We start from the raw sequence: 20,261 nt of genomic DNA, 5'->3' as shown, positions 1-20,261 counted from the left end.
TTTTAAGAGAAATTACAAAAGGAGAGGAGAAAAGTGGAGAGGGCAATTGAGTACTTGCAGTCAGAGAAGTGAGTGTATTAGAAGTGTCCACGTAGCTCACATCTCGTATGGCTTAACCAGTCCTAGCTGGCAGATTTTTGAAGCCATGTGGAGATATTTTGTTGGTGGAAAATCATAGGCTATCGGAGACAACTATCTCATAGTTGCTATACTACTCTTACACCCACCAGAGCCAAAACCAAAAGCCATAGTATAGTCATGAAAATTTAGAATGTTTTATTCACATATGCAAATGGGTCCTTTTTTTGTTTATCAGTGTCGAATAACTACTAAAATAATTAATAACATACGAAAAATCATAAAGTGCAGTAGAATGAGGTCAATAATAAAAAACAAAGAGGTGTTAAACCATTGCTTTTAATTTTTTTAATTTTCGACGTCGCTAAAACAAGCACAAGGATGAAACTTTATTCAAAATATTAGCCTGTTCCAAGTTCCAAACTCTTTTTTGATAATCATGTCCTAACCTGTACAACGTTGTAGATGTGCTATTAATTACAAAGAGATCCATCCAAGCTGTACTACAAATCAGGTGAAGAAACTTGGTCAGCAATTGTGCAGCAGATTGTACTGCGCAGCTATTAAGCCCCTTAGAAGTAGTAGTTCCTGCAATGGAAAGGTGCATTCAATAAGATAAACCCAATAAATGTTTACGGCATCATGTTTGAAAATGATTCACTCATTATGTCCGAGATTTATTAACGTTATCACAACAAGTACCGGCTTGTTTCTTCTGATCTGTCAGGAAATTCCAGGCAGAACATCAAACCTCCGAATATGTACATATCATTTACAGTGAAGTATGGAAGAAATGCGATTACCTGAGATTGCAAAAACTTAATTGCCACCCCACCGCCTCTTCCGATCTGGCCTCTTTTGTTTGCTTTCAAATGTATCAGCTGTCAAAGCAACTAGTTGATTCAAAGACTTTTCTGGTTCTCTATTCAATGCAATTGGATCTTTGAAGCGTTCCTTCCGTTTTTCCATCTTTGCTATTACTTCCAGCATCTGTTTGTCATCAAATATCTTATTTGTGTCAACTTCACTGTGAAAAGGTTTCTTATTGCGTGGAACTAACGCATTTTCAGATGCTTGTTCTTTTTCCAACACATCCTCTACAATCTGACCTTCCTCAACAGCTAAATGTCCAACCTGCTTCGTAACTGGAAACTTATGCCATCTCTTACCGGTTAGGTTGCCTTTAAATTTTGCAATGCCAGATTGTGCTCTTCCGGTGAGAGTTCCATTATAATTCTTCGAAGTTCTTTGCTCCTTGGTAAACTTCAGACAAGCTCTTTTAGCTATACCATTAGACATTGGAATTTCAGCATTGGAACATCTCCCGGATGACTGCAGAATGTGTTTGTCACAGAAAATGTTACCGCATAACCCCTAACAACAGATAATATAACCTAAACATCTGTGGATAAACGTAGATGTTTAGAAATTTTGCAGCAGTATACATCATAAGTTATATCATCAAATCAACTGTCCATCAGCATACTTACTGGAGGAAGATGTTAGCATACACCAAATTGCAAATAGACGGAAAAAAAAATGAGAATATTTAGCAGAATACATCACAAGCAAGCAAGAACGTAATTACCATGAAAAACATAATCAATCTCACCTAACTACAGATAAGATAAACTAGCTATAATCATAATCAAACGGTTAAATAAACAGCTATATATGAGCAAAAAAATTTGTAAAGGTAGCAGCTAAAGCTATCATAAGAAATATCCTTATAAAACCACTCAGATCAAAACTCCACCTGGAAAGAAAAACAGCTAAGACTTAGGGTTCATGATTTCATTTATACTCATACACTATTTTGAATGCTCTACAAGCCACCAGAGAAGGTCTATAGTAATCCAAATAGTATTTACATTGTCTATTGCAGCACAAGCGGTCCTTAATGAACACTTAACTAATAGAGTTAATACAAGTATGGGGTAATGATAATATGTAATCTCTTGTTGAAGAACTTCTCCATTACGACTAAATTAAAGGCAAAATCACTTTTTAAATCTAAACTTTCACGTCTTTTATCAATTGCGACCAAACATTTTAGTTTTTACAATTATATCTCTATTTGAAAGTTTGTTGCAATTGTGTCCAAACTTTCGTGTCCCACCATTTAAATCCAAATCTTTACATCATTTATCAATTGCGATCAAACTTTTATAATGTGTTCCAACTTTGAAAAAAATTATTATGAAAAAATCCGATCACATCTGTGGTTTCTTCGCAATTGATAAAGGACACAAAGGTTTGAATTTAAAAAGTGGAGCACAAAGGTTTGAACATAGTTGCAATAAACCTTTTAGATTGGACATAATTGCTATATTAAGAGATTTGGTCGCAATTGATAAAAAGAATACAATGATTTGGAGTTAAAAAATGGTTAGGCCTAAATTAAAAGTTTTAAGGGCATGTAATTATCATGATTTAGTAAGGATCAGGCAACTACACATACATTAACATTATCAAGAAGTTGCTTTCAGGCAACTTTCTAATGGTTGATAATATAGACAAGAAGAATGTTTTGTTTCAAATATCATGTTGATCTTCCAAGAGACTGGCAGCATGTTAACAGAGTATTTAACCACACTGTTTAAGAAAACCATATAAGAGCTGAAAAAACATGCAGCAAGAGCTTTTTAAGATTGAAAAACAAACTTTTTAGCCTGAAGGGTTATTTTGATACAAAAGCATTCCAGGGTGAAGCTAAAAAGCTTAAGGACCTTTAGGACTATATGGATTAGTGAAAAGGTAAGACTGAAAAGAGACAAGAACAAACAAGCACTAAGATGGCATAAACAGGAATAAAATAGACTCACTCATTAGTGGAAGACTTATATATATGAATACACTTATACAGGGTTTTGATGCCAGTTTTCCCAAGTTTACCTTTCCTTCCCCAAGAATCAAGTCAACTGGATGACTGCATCTCCTGGCTGTCTGTTCATGCTTACCTCTAGATATCATAATTTGGTTTCTATTAAGGGAGCCAACTCTTCTTTCTCCTTTAAACATACTGTACCTATTCCACTCCAGCCTCACATCATCAACCACCATACAATCCTGAGCATATTTAGCACGACTCCTTTCACATCTAGAAGATTTTTCATATAAACATGATGACCTTTTGGTATTAAATTCATCTTCTTGATGCCTCCATTTTGAATCATCTTGCATTTGGCACAACACACCAAAACGCGAACTATATTTTCTCTTCTGATCAAGGTGTTCATCAGAATATATAATACCATCTTGCGCATTATCTACATCATTATAACCATCAACCCAATCGTTGTCCATGTATTTTCCACCACAAATTTCTCTACTCTGTCTCACATATCTTGGTGGTATAATATTCATCTCCCTTCCTCTGTCAGCTGTGGAGTATTCTCTTTGTAACCAAGAGGAAGAATGCTGATCTAGATCACAAAGCTCATCTTCTATTTCCATCAACTGTGAATTCTCCATATCAGTAAAGGGGCCATAGTCATGTTGAATTCTTCTTCCACAAAAATTTCCTCTCCCAACAAATGGAATGTCCCCTTCATATTTCTCATCCAAATAATCCCTTTTCTGGCTGCTGAATGGAATAGATCTCCCATTTTCTTTCAGCATCATGGCATCAACCTCTATATTTCTATGATTGAGCAAACAAGAATCACCATTGGTTTTCATCCCATACTGAATTCGATGACCCTTTCTTCTCCATTGGATGTCCGTCTCCTTAAACTTTTTGTTCTTGGAAATCAATCTCCTTGATTCCCTGTAAGTCAAAGGAACCATGCCCTTGGCAGAGAGTCTTCTGCCACCATAAGCCAAATCTCTGTCCATGGCTTCTGTATCATCTAAACAAAAAGTTCTTTTATGAAAATTGCCAGCATTCCAGTTCATTCTTTCCTGGGATTTCCCAAGGCTCTGATGGTATGTCTTTCTATGAAGATGTTTGACATTGTCGCCAGAAAACCTGTCAACACCATAACGACCAGAAAAACCTGCATCCCTATCATAAGAGGAATCATCCCCACTATGATAACCAAAATCATGCAGCCGTTCTACCTCTCGGTGCAAATCAATGGATAATCGATCAGATATAGGAGAGCAATCACTATCAGTATCATAGTGGGTTCTCTCTTCAGCAACATTACGAGGTCTACTCTTTTGATGCCTCCTTCCCTCCCAAATGGAACCTCTACTTTTCAAATGCTGTCGGCTATTAACAGGTCTTCTTACTGTGTCATCATTTTTAGGGCTCTCATTGTCACGTAAAGCCGACTCTTGATGCACAGAGCCTGAACATAACCTTCTGAATGGACTACCAGACACTTCAGGAACACTCTCTACTCTGTCTCTTGATGCCTCAGAATCACTTTCAGAACATGACAATGACAAGCTAAGTTGACTTCTGTCTCCTACTGAGAGCTCTGTCTCGGTCGGGCATTGATCTGACTTGCATGTAACTCTGGCTCTTCCGGCCTTCACCGTCTTTATAGCTTCAACGTGGTTATCAGGATCCAGCAGCATCTGATTAGACTCTGATAGAGGCTGGATACACCTAATTACATACAATACACATATTATCAGTATACTTGGAAAACGAATGTGGAAAGGAAAATGAAGGTAACCTCAAAATCCTCCAATATAAAAGCAACCAGAAAAGGTCAAAATGTTGAGCTACTAATAACCTTGACTAGGCATTGAATGTGGACCAAGTAAAATTATCGAAATGCATCAACTGTATTTTTAATTCGAATACAAGAAAAATGCTTCATGTTTTGATACTCTGTTTAAAGAATGTGACTTATCAGGTGCAGCATTATTAACAGTCATTTTCACCATTTTCAACATTGGAAAATAGCCATGCGCCAAAATTATTGCAGGAAACATATAGAAATTATTATTGTACAGAGGAGGTTAACCACATGTTGGATTTTTAGGATACCACTATGAATTTTAATAAAAAAACAACTCATATTCATGGGAAAACACCTTTTGATTTCCAAAGATTTCAAAGAAGCTTCATCTTCACTGACAATACCAGAATAGTGGGCATTTTTTATATCATCCATAACCACATCCTTTCTTTGTGATTTCTCATCTACATTCTTATTTATATGGTGAAATTCCTCCTTTTTTGTTCCGGAGCAATTCTTATCGGAGTCTTGCAAATTGATCTGAAACCAGCAAGGTAGAAACACAATAAGCAATAAAAGGTCAATGTTGATAAAGAAGTATCCTAACACATTATACCTGTATCACAACATCAGAGTCCCAAGTACATGGTGGCCTTAAATTTATTGTGGGTTCGCGTTCAACAGTGCTATCTTCAACCTGAATCGCTCGACCTTTTGGCTGGAGTCCAGAAAAGCATATTCAAGGAGGATTTAATTTAAACCAAAGTGAAAATCAGGAGAAGAAAGAAGGAATTATTGACCTGAACTTACCAACCCCATTAGCTTTTCTCCAGTATCTACACATTTCATTGAAGATCCAGCTTGATTACCCACAGCTACCGTCTCGTTAGCTGCACTCTCATGCTCAGGTACATTTTCACAAGCCTGTTTTCATACAAAAACAGCATATTTGGAATCCGCTTGTATGCTGTCAAAATGCACATAAAGTGACACCCACAATGATAATTTTATATATAAATAATAATGAATAATAAGATTTACCTGATTACGCTTAAAAAACTCCTGATTTGGAGACCTGTTATGCATGTAAGAATGCTGCCTCAATTGTTCCTATTATACAAATTCAAGTCATTTTATATGAGTCATCAAAGTGATAAACAGTTCATTGAAGAAGTTACAATATGGGAAATAATATAGATCGCAAGATTGCTACCCTGCTATAAATCTCAGGACATTTGACTAACCCAAAGCATGTGCAATCTGCCGATTCTCAATCCGAATATGAGTCGTATGACCCCAAACTGGGTGTATGAAAATGATTATATAGATACACCTCTATGACCATAATGCAAAAAAAAGATTGTAACAGAAGGCAGGTTAATAAATCCACTTGACGGTATGCAAACAACATACCCTAATGCAAGTTTCTTCTTTTTTTCAACCAGAGAGAACAGAAGTAGAAAAATTTACCATGGAGATGCAGTATTGTCTCCAACTTTCCTCATTGAAACCAAAATTAAAAAACTCAGATATATCGACTCCAGGGTACCTCCATCTCTTATCTTCAAATGAATCAATATCAACATCGAATATATTTCTGAAGTGAAGGAAACAAAAAAGTATTAACAATAGATTGTGAAAGGAAATACCAAATCTATTTAACAGATGAATTAACGAGACTGAAATCATGATAACGTAAGATTAAATTAACTAACCTATAATGTGGAAGTGAGAAACGATACCCATCATAATAAGGTACTAGTGAACCGCCCCTGTTTTTTATGTTGGCATATCTAGAAGAACAAGAAGCTACTTCTATAGAATCATTGGCCTTCCTATAACTTGGAAATGATGATCCACACGGGTTTCCATTCTGCACAACAGCACCAGAGTAAGAAACTGAGCTTCTTTCATAATCAATGACGCAAAGCAAATCAAAACAATGTATAAATTAGAATTAAAACCTAAATGCACAAACTGCTTTAAATTAAAAGAATCTAAAAAATTAAGTACATCAATCTCAAATTAATTAAATACCTTGGAGGGATCCTCCTCCTCCTCCTCCTGCTCAATAAAATCCTGATTAACAACATTATTGGCAGTTGAAAGAGCTTTACAATCATCATCATTCAATACTATATTCAAATCATCTTCGCTATCATCGCTCTCATTATCTTCATCTGAACTGCACGAAATCTGTAGCCTCGACTCTGATTTCAAATTAACGTCAAATTCTCCATGGCTCGTATTGTTCTCACATTCGATTTCTTCTTCTTTCTCATCAACGACGTCGTTTTTGGGGAGTGCAGTGTTTGATGTAGCAAAGTTTGTCGAGAAAGAATTAATTGCACAACTTGCTTGAACTTCTTCGTCAATGTATATTTCGCCAAAATCGTCGTCGATTAATGAATCATCCATTTTTTTTTCAATCACTAGCACAAACTCTAGAATTTGAGTAAGAGTGCGGGTTTTTTTGGTTAGAGAAATTCCATTAGACAGGGAAAAGGAGAGTGACTGATAAAATGCTGAGCCGAAAACTGCTAAACCCTTAAACCCTTGAAATTGAAGGCGAAATACAAATTTGGGTTCCTATATTATCACAGTTTTTCAAATTAGGTACCTCGACTATTATATACAGTAAGTTCTTATATTTTTTATTTTGTAGACATCAGGTCCTCCATCACGAAATATTATTAGCAGTGTCAAGTCAGATTAAAAAAAAACGATTGAGGAGATTTATTTTCAACAAAAATAAAAGTGTGGAGATCTAATTCAAAAAAATTAATATAAAAAATGAGTAAATGATTTATTTCGGTTGTATAAGCGGCACATATAGTACACGTGCTTTATTTCCGTGAAAGAGATACCTCATGTCTATAAAATTAAAAGCGAAACATCTGGTTTTAGCCTTTTGACAAAAAAAAGACTGAATTTTGACAAATAAAAAAGGAGATAACCAATATAAAAAAAGTATGATAGTGTATGAATTCAAAATAAATATTTTTCCAAAATTATACTCATTAATTTTTCGTTAGCTTCTTTTTAATTAGCATTTTTCACTAGTTTATTCAGGGAAGTTCTTACCTAGACCCGGTCTATGAAAAATTCATGAACCCATTCAATAAGGTGTTAGAGAAATGAGAAGGAAGAAAAAATAATAAGAAAAGAGAGAAAATTGTATTTGATTTTCTATCACCTCATTGGATAGGTGCATGGAAAATTGATGGACCGGGTTTAGATAAGAATTTTCCGTTTATTCATGAATATATCCTACACTTTTGTCATTTTGGTCCATACTGTTATTCCGGATTTGGAGATCCAATCCATAATCTTTTAAATTTGATTTGAAATCTATTGTGAAAAAAATAAGAGAAAATTATCTCTTTTTAAAAATAATATGATTTCCTACCTCAATAAGGAAAAAATAGAGAAAATACCTCACCATTTTAATGTTTTTATTTTTTTACTCTGACACCTATTTATATTATAATTATACCTACCTTTTATTATTATTTTACTCTAACCATATTTGACAACTGTCATTTATTTTCTTTTTTTCTCTCTTCTTTTCTCTTTCTTCTCCATTTATTTTGTTCTCCTTCTCTGTTTTTTTTCCAGCCATTCTTTTTCTTCATTTTTTTTCTTCTTTATTCCTTCTTCATTTTTGTTTCTTCTTCACCTTCATCATTTCGCCGTCGCTCCGCCATCTTTCCGCCGCTGCTCAGCCGTTTTTCATATTCAATTTTAGCGTTTTTTCATCGTGTTGGACTATTGTCCTTTCAAACTCCTTTGTTTTGACTTTGACAATCAACTATGAGGGTTCTAATGTTGCTTATTAGTGTATAGGACCTCATAGGAGCAATCGGAAGTCGATTCGGAGCTTTCTAGCGAGAATCGAGTTTTTGATCCTCAAGCTGTCCAGTAGCATATCGCGGGCGCTACAAAGTTAATCACGGGCGCGATATTCATATCTGCTGAAACCCTAAGTGACCGTTGGAGGTATCACGGGCGCAACACAAAGATCACGGGCGCGATAAGTATCACGGGCGCGACATACGGATCTCGGGCGCGATAAATCAGACCGTTGAAGTTTCAACGGATATATTTCTGAACCCCCCAATGATGTGTTGACACATGGCACTAGCCGTTTGAAGATTCTGTCTTCATCATGGATCACGGGCGCGATGGGTACATCACGGGCGCGACCGAGCCAGTTTTTGCAAAAGCTATTTTGTTGTTTCTAGCTTTTGTGGGGATTGCTTTGGGTATAAATATAAACCCATTTGCAATGATTCAAGGTTAATGATTTACACACCTTGAAACAACAAACATACAATTTTAATCACTTAGTTTTGTTGTAGTTTTGGAGTAATCTTGGAAACTCCTAATCATTGTGAGTTAGAGTTTAGCTTTGGAAAAATTCAACCCTTGTAGGTTCTTGATTATCCTTGAAAAATCAATTGTGAGTTTGAGATTATCTCTAAGAAATCTCTTTGTAAAGTTGGTGCTTATCTATAAAGCACAATCCCATTTAGTGGATTTTAAAATCTCAATCTTAGATTGAGTAGTGGAGTAGGATCGTGAGTTGATCCGAACCACTCTAAATCTCTTGTGTCTTTAAATTCTCTTTTCCGCTTTAAAGAATTTAAATTTCCGATTCACAAATCAAAAACCGGTTTGCCTTATAACCCATATAGTATTTTCACATCGACTCGTGGTGATTAATACAATTTGTTTAATTTTCAGATCTAAATAAATTACTCTTGAATTTTCTCAATTTTAGATCTAAAAATATGCATTAAAAACGTTTTTATACACAAAAAAATATTTTCTGAAAAAAAATCTGCTTCTGATTATCATATGAGTATCATCACTGCATTATCATGCAAGTATCATAACACTGCAAAAAAAATTATTTTATTATTGAAAAACAGCGTCTGATTATCATGTTATTATCATGTCGCATAACATTAATTATATGATTATGATAAGGTTATGATAATACAAATGTACGATAATGATAATAGTATGATAATGTTTTTACGATAATATAAATGACAAGCTTATAACAGTATGATAATATGATACTTACATGGAATTTTTTTTACAGAAATAGTGTCATATGATAATGAGATAATAATATTTATGGTACATATATGATAATATCTACGATAATGTATGATAAAATAGTGTCTGATTATCATGTCGTTATCATAACACTGAAGTATGATAATTAGATGATAATGAATTATGATAAGGTTATGATAACTGGATGATAACGTACGCGAAAATAAAATTACAAAAAGATTCATGACACCAGTATGATAACCAGATGATAATAAAATAATAAAATTATGATAATAGTATGATAATATGATACCTGTATGTAAAAAAATTACAGAAAAATTATGATAATGAGATGATAATGTAAAGATAATATGATACCTGCATGGAAAAAAATAATTACAAAAAAATTATGAGAACGAGATGATAATGTGAAGATTATAGTATGATTATATGATACATGTATGAAAACAACAATTACAAAAAATTATGATAGTAAAATGATAAGGTGAAGATAATAGTATGATAATATGACCTTACTATACTTCATTATCATACTATTTTCTTCACATTATCATCTCGTTATCATAATTTTTATGTAATTATTTTTCATATAGGTATCATATTATCATACTGTTATCATAATTTTATTATTATGTCGTCGTCATAACATTATTATTTAGGTACAATAATACATTATCATCTCAGTATCATATGGTTATATTATGATAACGAGATGATAATACAGTGATAACAACATGATAATCAATTTTTTTTGTAGAAAATCTTTCTTTATACATTGTATGATAACAACATGATAATACAGTGATACTCATATGATAATCAGAGACTGTTTTGTTTTATAAAAAATCATTTTTTTCTGCAGTGTTATGATAATCAGATGCTGATTTTTGCAGAAAATCGTTTTTGTGCAGAAAATCGTTTTTTTCATCATAACATCGTTTTCATGCAGATTTTTAGATCTAAAATTGAAATACAAATCAAGAGTAATTTATTTAGATCTGAATATTATAAAAATCGCAATAATCACCATGAATTAAAGAAAAGTTTGCTAAAATAAAATATGAAAGAACAATGCAACGACGGTGGAGCGATGGAAAAACGGCGGCGGAGCGATGAAGGAACGAAAAAGAAAGAAAGAAAATGAAGAAGAAATAAAGAAGAAGAAGAAAATTGACGAAGAAAAAAGGAAACAAAGAAGAAGAAGAAAATTGACGAAAAAAATAGGAAACAAAGAAGAAGAAGAAGAAGAAGAAGAAAAGAGAGGAGAGAGAAAGACATATAAAAATATGACAACTGTAACATGATAAGAGTAAGAAAAATATAATTAGAGTAAAAAATTAAAAAAAGTAGGTATAATTATAATATAAACATGTTTTAGAGTAAAAAAATAAAAGCATTAAAATGGTGAGGTATTTTATCTATTTTTTGCTTATTAAAGTAGGAAATCAAATTATTTTAAAAAATAGAGTATTATTCTAATCTTTCCAAAAAAAAAAGTACATTCTTTTATGACATGGTCCATTTAAATTGCAAGTATAATGATCCCCAATTTAATCTTTTTATGATTTAAAATAAAACATTCACGAAACCAAATTAAAAATTGGAGCAAGTTTTTAGTGTTTTTTTTGTACAAAAATTCAACCTATAGTTTCAATTTGGTCCATATTATCATACAAAAACAGTTACAAACAATCTGGAAAAAAATTCATTAAGGTCTTGACATTAAAATTGAAAGGGCAAAAGGTTCTGATTGGCCCCTGTGGTCGGAGCTTAAGAATATTTAGACCCTTGAAGTGGATGCGGGCTCACTTAAGCCCCTACGGTTTTCAAAAATGGTGCAAATAACACCAGCACGTTAACTCTGTTAGATGGTTCGTCAACAAATCTGACATGGCATTCCTTCTCCATGACTAAATGTCCACGTGGCATTAAATAAGGGCTTTTTGATACATAATCCCAATATAATAAAAAAAGTGTAATATACAATAATTTTAATGACAAATGTGTTATTTGTCCATCATCTCTCTCAACATAATATTCTCCAAACAGCTAAGTAAATTACAATCGCTGCGATGGAAGCACAAATCAGCCTAAGTTAACCATTGTTAATAATGATCACCAAAACCAACTAAAATGACAAATTAAAGAAACAACGCAAACTACTAAACCACATTCTAAATCAACAAATTAAAAACAGCCATAAAATTAGTACTAAACTTCAAAGAAAAATATGAACTTCATACCCATAAAGTTGCTCTCACATTCAATCATCACCATCGCAGTATAGAGTCATTAAATTACAATCCAAAAGAAATTCAAATAAGAAAGAAACAAATTACAGAGCGATCAAAGTTCACATTTACTTAAGCAATCAGTTGTTGTTGTAATGATTGTTTAGACTTCAAAAAAATTCTAATTTCCCACCACATGCAACATCTATTCCGGCCGCTGATTTTGTTCATCTCCTCCGTTCGTCACCATCGCGCATCTCTCTTTTCCTCCGTTTTTCCTTTGTTCCTCCAGTCTCCAACTTTTCTCTCATCAGATCGGTCCCCATCGACCCCCTCCGCCACGACACATAATCTGTTCGTCTCCTCCGTTCCTCTATCACGAACGAATCTGGTGGGTTCACGTCCACGTCAATCTTATCCACCATCCATACGTTCCTCGATTTCTGACGCCATAATTTGTGAAAGATGTTTAAAGAAAAAAGGAAAGCAGTAATTTTAACTGAGTAATTGCAACATTTGCTAGCTTTGATAATCCGACTTTGATTAATGCTGGAAAATTGTCGGCGGCTGTAGAGGTAGGAGAAGGAGTATGGTTTTAGGCTAAGTTTATATGATAATGTTGAGAGAAATGGTGGATAAATAACACATTTGTCATCAAAATTATTAAGTTCAGATTATGTATCAAATAAGATATTTATTCAATGACACGTAGACATTTAGTCATAAAAAAGGAACGCCACGTCAGACTTATTGACGGACTATCTAACAGAGTTAACGCGCAGGTGTTATTTGCACCAATTTTAACAACCAGAGGGGCTTAAGTGAGCCGGCATCCACCTCAAGGGCTTAAATATTCTATAGCTCCGACCACAGGGGCCAATCAGAACCTTTTGCCAATTGAAAGCTTTAATGATAGTATTGATACTAAATTCACATACACAGAAAACTGGGTGCTTTCTTGTTATTCAAACTGGTTTATATGAGCCGAGTTTTTTCTTCCTTTGGATCAAGTAAAACACAGTACCGGCAATGATGATTAAAGCTCCAGAAATTAGTCCGCCTGCAGCTAAAACCATTCAAATAATTAATCATTACAATTTAGTTCATGTCATAATTACACTAATTTATCAATAAGAGGAGATTCTCACCTATTGCAGCATAATTTGGTTCTTGTGCAGTTGTAACAAAATTACCTGACAAACCATATAAAACACAACAAATCACAAGGTTCAGATTTGAAGGTTTTCCAGCTCTACATAGAGTGGACTGTATATAGAGTGTGTTTTGTCCCAATTTTTCATTTTCACAATTCAAAAGTATGATTTTATGTGTTTCGAAGTTTACATCAGTATCGAGTGATCGGATTTCCAATAAATGATTTGAATTCTAAAAGAATGAGAGTTATTGTTTCAAATTGTAAAATAAAAGTTTTGTGCTAAAATGCTAAAAAAAACTAGTTTATGATATTATTTGCATTTAACCAAAAACAATTATATTATCTAAAAAGGCCAAATTTTAATTATAATCAATTTTTTAATTTCATCAATTGTAGTATGATTCTTTATAAGTCCAATTCAATAGGTTAGTTCATAGAAAAAAAATCATTTTTACTGTTTTTACATTATAAACAAACCATTTAATTTTGCCAATTGCAGAATAATTTTAATAAGTATTTTTCAATTGAATTAAGTTTTGTCTTAATGGAAATTGAAAAGATTTGTCCTTTCTCGATGAAATTAATTTTTTAGGTTAAAATTGAAAATAGTTAAAAACGTTTGGCCTTTTGGATGAAATTTAGAGTTTTGGTTAGAATTAAAAATAGTACTAAAAAATATTTGGCGTTTTTGGATAAAATTAAAAGATTTGGTTGAAAGTTTATACCACTATCATGGCAGCTAATTGATCGTCTTCCACCGTCGCAAATACAAAAGAAATCATCAGTTAAGCCATTATCATAGCCACAAAATCCACCGCTAGCCTCACACGACCGACATTTCCCATCCGCAGGTTGCTTCCATGTCAACTTAAACCCAAACAAACCACCATTCACTCCCTCATCAAGAACAGGAGCAACCACAGTTGACTCACAGTATCTCCGCCAATCAAACTCCGGAATTTCTCCTTCCTTAAACTCATATGATCTCTTACCACCATATTGCAGACATTGAACATGCGGAAGTGAAGGCGGGTATAAGCTACAGTTATAAAAGAACTTCACAATCTTATTGCCAATCGTGTAGTTAAACAAGGAGTTTCGTAGAACAAAATCATGTGTTAGCTTCGGACAGTTTAGTTCAGTGTAGCTGACAGTTACAGATTTATTCGAGGAGTTTATGTTTTTTATTGGGTAATAAAAATCACCATTGTTAGAGAGATGGAGAACTGGAGTTTGAGCATGGCAGGAAATATTAAAACCTGGATATCCACAGTAGTACTCGTGTTGTTGGGCTTGGTGCCAGAATGGGTAGCTAATGATGACGCCGTTACCGCAGTTAAACGGAGGGCAATAATTAGGGTTTGGTGATTTTAGTGAAGCTCCATTGGTGAGGAGGAAGGTGATGAAGAGAAGAGATAGAGTCATCTTTAAACTTTAAAATTGTGCATATTTCAGAATTGAAGTTGCAATTATTTGTGTGATTAGTTGGTTTAATTTGTAGTTAGAGTGTCTAAAAATAATCAATAGTCAACGAAGTAAGTAGAAATAATCACATAGAATATTAGGAATAAATCATTTTATTAATGTCAGTTAGTAATTAGCATAGAGATATTATATATATAGGACACTATAAAATAATGAGAATCTTATATATAAATTAGAAATCAAACTCTGGAAGAGTTAAAATGGGACACCTTACTAATAATAGACTCTACAGTACCAATCCAAAATCCACATACCAATAATATAATTTCTTTGGACGTGGTGGTAGGATTTGGAAGTTGAGAGAAGAGATTTTGATTCATAATTTTATCGAGCAACTCATTCAATATTAATGAGTAGAAATTCGGTCCAATAAATATATATGTCATCGAGGACTGAGCCAATCACTTTGAAATACATCATAAATATGTAAAATCGTTGATAAATCAAATTATATTAATGTCATTAATCTATATTCAAACTGGAAGGAAATAATAATAAAATTACATAAATTTTACACGAAGTTGTAAATTTTTAATCTATTTAATCTTAATGAATGAAATGAGGTTAATAAATTGATTTTATCACATAAAGATATTATTGTGTTCTTTTTAATTTATTTGAGGATGATATCCATTCTCATCATGTATGGGGACGACGCTCGTGATATTATAAAAGAAAGACGATAATAAATATTGTTTTGTTTAAATAGAGAAGTAGGTGATACAAACAAAGAAAAGTAAAATTTATCTATTTATATAATTATACTACGTTTGTTAAATATATTATAATTTTTAAATTTTTATCAATTTGATCCTTTTCTTCTTTATTAAATACACTTATGACTTGCTTAGAATTGACGTGACGTAATATTACATCAGAAGCATTTAACTTTATATATATATATATATATATATATTAGAAGGAGAGCGTTTGTGGAATAAATATTCTAGAACAATCATTCGGTTTGCTTCGTCGTCGAGAGTGTTGGCTTTTGCTACATACTTGCTTGGTGGGTTCATATTGAAGTAGACTACCGTTAAAATTCTCTCACTCGGTCTTGTATCTGTCATGTGTTCACTCTCTGCGCCAAGAAATTAAATAATGTCTGGCACGATGCTACAACAATGAAATAATTTTCAAATTCTCCAATGATACGATAAGTTCTATTCATTCCTTTTAGGATCAATTAGTCGCGGTTTCAAAATATATATATATATATATATATATATACTCCCTCCGTCCCGTAAAGATAGAAAAAGTACCACCTTTTTTTGTCCCATAAAAATAGAAAAAGTGGAGTTAGTTAAGTCAAAAATTATCAAAATACCCCTACATGCTTATCATAAAACATTAAATGCATATTCTTGGAAAGATAAATAAATGAGTTGTAAGTAGTATGATTAGTAAAGTGGCTTTGAGTAGTGTACATAACTAAGTGATTAGAAAGGATAACATAGACAAATTGTCATAAATTAGCTATAAATAACTACTATTAATTATTGTCTTGTAATTTGTGTGTAGAGTATTAGGCTTTAATTATAGAAAGAGAAAATGAGGGTATAAGAGAGAATTCCTTATAAAATGGCACAAAAATCATGAATTGGCCTTCTTAAGTGGGACAAAAAAAATTGAGATATGTCCCTTCTTAAACGGGACGGAGGGAGTACTTTCTTAATTCTTGTGAAATGAGTGCTTTTTCTATCTTTACGGGACGGAGGGAGTATATATAAAAAAAAAACAATGTCATTCGATTGACGTTAGGCACTTGAGATTGATGAAAATAGTGTATTCGCATTGATTAATGATTTTTAACTCTTCAATTACACAAATCAAGGCAAACACATGTGATGAAAAAAAGTGAAAAGGTATACGTTGAACATAAACAGATAGCATGTAAAAAGCCTGGCCCTTGTTAAACCATGCACGTGATATCTTCATAGAAAACCATGCATAAACTCTCTGCCATTGCCAATTTCCTCTTCTTAAAACGGAAACTAAATTCATTTAAACTTGAATGTAGAAGTGAGGAACAGCAAACAGAACTGCTATTTTTTAAATTTCACCCACATGGCCTTAACTAATCCATGGTCATATGGATAGTGTTTGGACGGAATTCTGTAGGCTTAGGCAAAAATGGAAAAGTTAAATTTACATATGCAATAACCAAGTCTGGGCACTGCCACTGCCACTGCCATTGTTTCCCTGCAACTTTCTACCATATCAGCGTGCAGTTGAATTTGAAAGAGATGGAGAGACAAAGAAATCGAATTTCGAAGTTAGAAGGCCATTGAAGAAGTACAATTAAGTTAATCAATTAATGTATTTGACGAAAAAGGGGATATTTGTTTTTTGACCCAAAAAGAGCTGTTTACGTCAATAAGATATATGAGCTGCACAATTTCTGGATTTGTTTACAAAGATGTGATGTAACACAACAGTTCTCTATATTTATTTGTATTTTATTTTATAAAAGATGATCAGTTTAATTAGAAATTCTGAAGTAGACTTAGTACACCATGTCATCTGTGGAGTGAGCCAATCAAAATAAAAAATTAATCAAAATATTTCTAAAATTGTAAAATTGATAATTCTAAAGCCTGCATATAATGGAATTATGTCGAAAAGCAACGAACAATATGAGCAAAAATCATGAGTATTGATTGTTAGGGGTTAATCATTGAATTAGAGGAATTAACTTGAAAGTTGAATTAATTATGAAATTATCACTTAACTTTTTTATCTATTTGTCTAGAAAAGCAAACAAGCTGGTTGGTCTATATGTTCCGCATCAAGAAATGTCATGAATAAATTTGTTATAACCGTTGGGCCACGTCATTTTTTACAACAAATTAATAAGCATTTGCGATAGAAAATTTTTTAATTATACTTTTTTTATCATTCAATTTTCTACATAGCTAACGATTATTGGTTTGTTGAACGAATAACATGTCGTTACGATTGTGTTGTATAATTTTCCATAAGTCACTTATTAAATGATTAAGCCAATTGAATCTCTTGAAGGAGAGTATTAAATTATTTTGAATAAATTACACATCAAATAATACAAATGATTTTTGTGTAAACTCTCTGTATATAAGAAATTTTTCTTGTTGGGAAGTCGTTATATATACTAACATAATTTTTTATACAGACATAAGTGTTTCTTGGCACAGATGATCTAAAGGTAAATTTGGGCAGTTTTGTCTGAAATAGGGACTGGGTGTACAGAAATAGGGTATCACTTTTGCGTTGTGCATTAAATGGCTGCTGTTGTGAGTCTTGTGACATTAATAAATATAATGCAGCTGTGAGATGAAATATCAATAGACAATTTGATTAGAATGAAATTGGTACAGTGGTCCTTATCTTCCTTGTTGCTTCCATTTCATGAATAAACCCTAAATTTTCTACATATATACAATACCCAACTCTTCCTCATTACGGTTGCTTGTTATTTACTGTGTCATCTTTGAAAATGATCATGAGTTTTTTTCATTTTTGCTACCGTTACTTGATTATCATGCTCATTATTATTACAGGCTCAGGTTTGATTCTTGGAAGTCAATCAGGTATATATGTATATATTATTACTGAACTTTCTCTTTTCATTTTTTTGTCGTCTCTAACTATCAACTTCTTGGGTTATATATGCAGGTATAGAGACTGAATTCTTACAGTCATATGATGAAAATAATAATTATTCACTAACGATGACCAAGAAAATGCAACAATATTCGTACTCAGCTCATAACAGAAAGCTTTTGTTTCACGGTAAAAGAACAACTTCTTAGAATAGATTTATATTCTGGGTCTGAAGATGGGGTAATTAATTTCAGAATATTCAAATAATCATGATCAAAACCTTTAATTCGATTTATGTTGGTTATTAATTCTAATTTTATTTCAACGAGAACGACTAAAAATACATACGAGACAATCACTTTTTACTTACTATGCTTATTGTTTTTAACATGTATGTGGATATTAAACTCCGTAGATCGCTAATTTTTTTTCAAATTACAGAAAGCTCATTAAATAAATTTTTTTTACAAAATAGTCATTAAACTATACCTTTTATAAAAATGATTTTGTTGTTATGAAAAGATCACTAATTTTTTTGTGAATTTCAAAAAAGTCATTGAATTATACTTTTTATTACAAAAAGGTCATTGAGCTATGTTCCTTTTTGTAATTTCAGTTTGCCACATAAGCAAAATGTTGTGTTTTTGTGTGAAAACGGCCTGATTTGGTTGTACCCTTTTGTAATAAAAAATAAAGTTTAGTGACCATTTTATAAGAAAAAATTATTTAGTGACCTTTTTGTAATTTCAGAAAAGTTTAGTGACCTACAGAGTTTAATATCCCATGTATGTCAATCAAGTACTTCTGCTTATTTTTATCTAAGAAAGTTTATAACGAGTGTATAATTTCACATTAATTAGTGGAACGTTTTTTTGTCAAATTATATATATATACATGTCTAGTTTTCATGCAAAACTGAATAAAAAATCCTGAAAAACCTCATGATCGATGAAATGAAATTAAAGTTTAATAATTAAAGTGTGATAGTTTGAGTATTTTAAGAATCAATTTCCCCTAAAACTGGTAACTAATTACTGTGATTATTATCAACGTATATCAGGTAGTTGCTCAAACAGAGATATAAGCATATCACAAAGTAGAGATTCAAGTTCAGGAATACCACAGTACATAGTTCAGATTATAAGCACATGCAGCGTATCAAGATGTGCTCCTTCAAATATTCATCTCCATTGTGGCTGGTTTGCCTCTGCAAGAATGGTAAACCCAACAATATTCAAGAGATTATCCTATGATGATTGCTTGGTTAATGGAGGAAAAGCTTTGAAAAATAGCCAGATGATCAGATTTGCATACTCCAACTCCTTCATGTACATTCTTGCTTTCAAAACTGCCAATTTCTGCTGACCCTAAAGCAACAAATTTTCTAAAACTACTCAATAGTTCGTGTGTATGTATTTCATGTATAAATTTGACATTGTTACTAGTTTTGTCACCATTTTAGATTGGCTTAATGTCCAAAAAAACTTCAAACTCTTAGCCTCTTATTAATTTCATCGCGACATTGTAAAATCGTCAATTGTACCTACATTGGCAACTCTGGGTTTCAATTGTACTTAATTTTGTAAATTGGATTTTTTTTATTGGAAAAAATTCAAAAAAAACCTTATAAATGACTAATTTGAACTCTTTTTTATTTGAAAAATTCAAAATGAATGACTTATTTGAACTTTTTTCCAATAAAAAAGAGATTAATTTAATACTTGTAAAATTGAAATTGAAAAAGAGATAAAAGATCAAAAATTTTCGAGACATTAAACATTTTAGATTTAAAATATGGAAACATATATTTATGTATATTATCCTTGACTTTAAAGCATTTAATCATATCCATATCTATATCTATATTATGTATAAAAGTATGGATGGAAGAGACGGATATTTTTAGCTAATAGCCCTTTCTAATTCATTAGATATTTAGAGGTTTTAGTAATTTAATAATTGACTATAATTAAAATAGCTATTTAATTAGTATTAGTGTTATAA

General features: G+C 32.4%; 3 protein-coding genes across 4 annotated transcripts; 1 reads left to right on the top strand and 2 right to left on the bottom strand.

Moving 5' to 3' along the window:
- Window positions 1-386: 386 nt before the first annotated feature.
- LOC126667626 (FIP1[V]-like protein) lies at window positions 387-12,459 on the bottom strand. Its single transcript, XM_050360635.2, has 11 exons — window positions 12,282-12,459; window positions 6,753-7,270; window positions 6,431-6,588; window positions 6,186-6,312; window positions 5,757-5,825; window positions 5,526-5,639; window positions 5,332-5,433; window positions 5,071-5,255; window positions 2,974-4,636; window positions 882-1,410; window positions 387-666 (listed from the first exon to the last, which is right to left on the bottom strand). Exons 1-10 carry the CDS (start codon window positions 12,457-12,459, stop codon window positions 898-900), a joined length of 3,627 nt encoding a protein of 1,208 aa, XP_050216592.2. The 3' UTR covers window positions 387-666; window positions 882-897.
- Window positions 12,021-14,668, bottom strand: LOC126667370 (LEAF RUST 10 DISEASE-RESISTANCE LOCUS RECEPTOR-LIKE PROTEIN KINASE-like 1.2). 2 transcript variants are annotated; one of them, XM_050360324.2, is made up of 3 exons: window positions 13,916-14,668; window positions 13,183-13,227; window positions 12,021-13,100 (listed from the first exon to the last, which is right to left on the bottom strand). In XM_050360324.2, the coding sequence occupies exons 1-3, from the start codon at window positions 14,613-14,615 to the stop codon at window positions 13,000-13,002; spliced, it is 846 nt and encodes a 281-aa protein (XP_050216281.1). In that variant the 5' UTR covers window positions 14,616-14,668; the 3' UTR covers window positions 12,021-12,999. The 2 variants fall into 2 exon arrangements, with proteins under 2 accessions (XP_050216281.1, XP_050216282.1); XM_050360325.2 differs by having other exon boundaries at window positions 12,021-13,094.
- Window positions 14,669-18,034: 3,366 nt separating this feature from the next.
- On the top strand, window positions 18,035-19,754 carry LOC126670223 (TPD1 protein homolog 1-like). Its single transcript, XM_050363902.2, has 3 exons — window positions 18,035-18,244; window positions 18,330-18,446; window positions 19,318-19,754. The coding sequence occupies exons 1-3, from the start codon at window positions 18,151-18,153 to the stop codon at window positions 19,620-19,622; spliced, it is 516 nt and encodes a 171-aa protein (XP_050219859.1). The 5' UTR covers window positions 18,035-18,150; the 3' UTR covers window positions 19,623-19,754.
- The last annotated feature ends 507 nt before the right edge of the window (window positions 19,755-20,261 follow it).

The sequence above is a fragment of the Mercurialis annua genome, linkage group LG2 (genome assembly GCF_937616625.2).
Source record: "Mercurialis annua linkage group LG2, ddMerAnnu1.2, whole genome shotgun sequence".
NCBI lineage: Eukaryota > Viridiplantae > Streptophyta > Magnoliopsida > Malpighiales > Euphorbiaceae > Mercurialis > Mercurialis annua.
The sequence above is the reverse complement of the archived record's forward strand: the minus strand, read 5'-3'. Positions and strand labels throughout refer to the sequence as shown.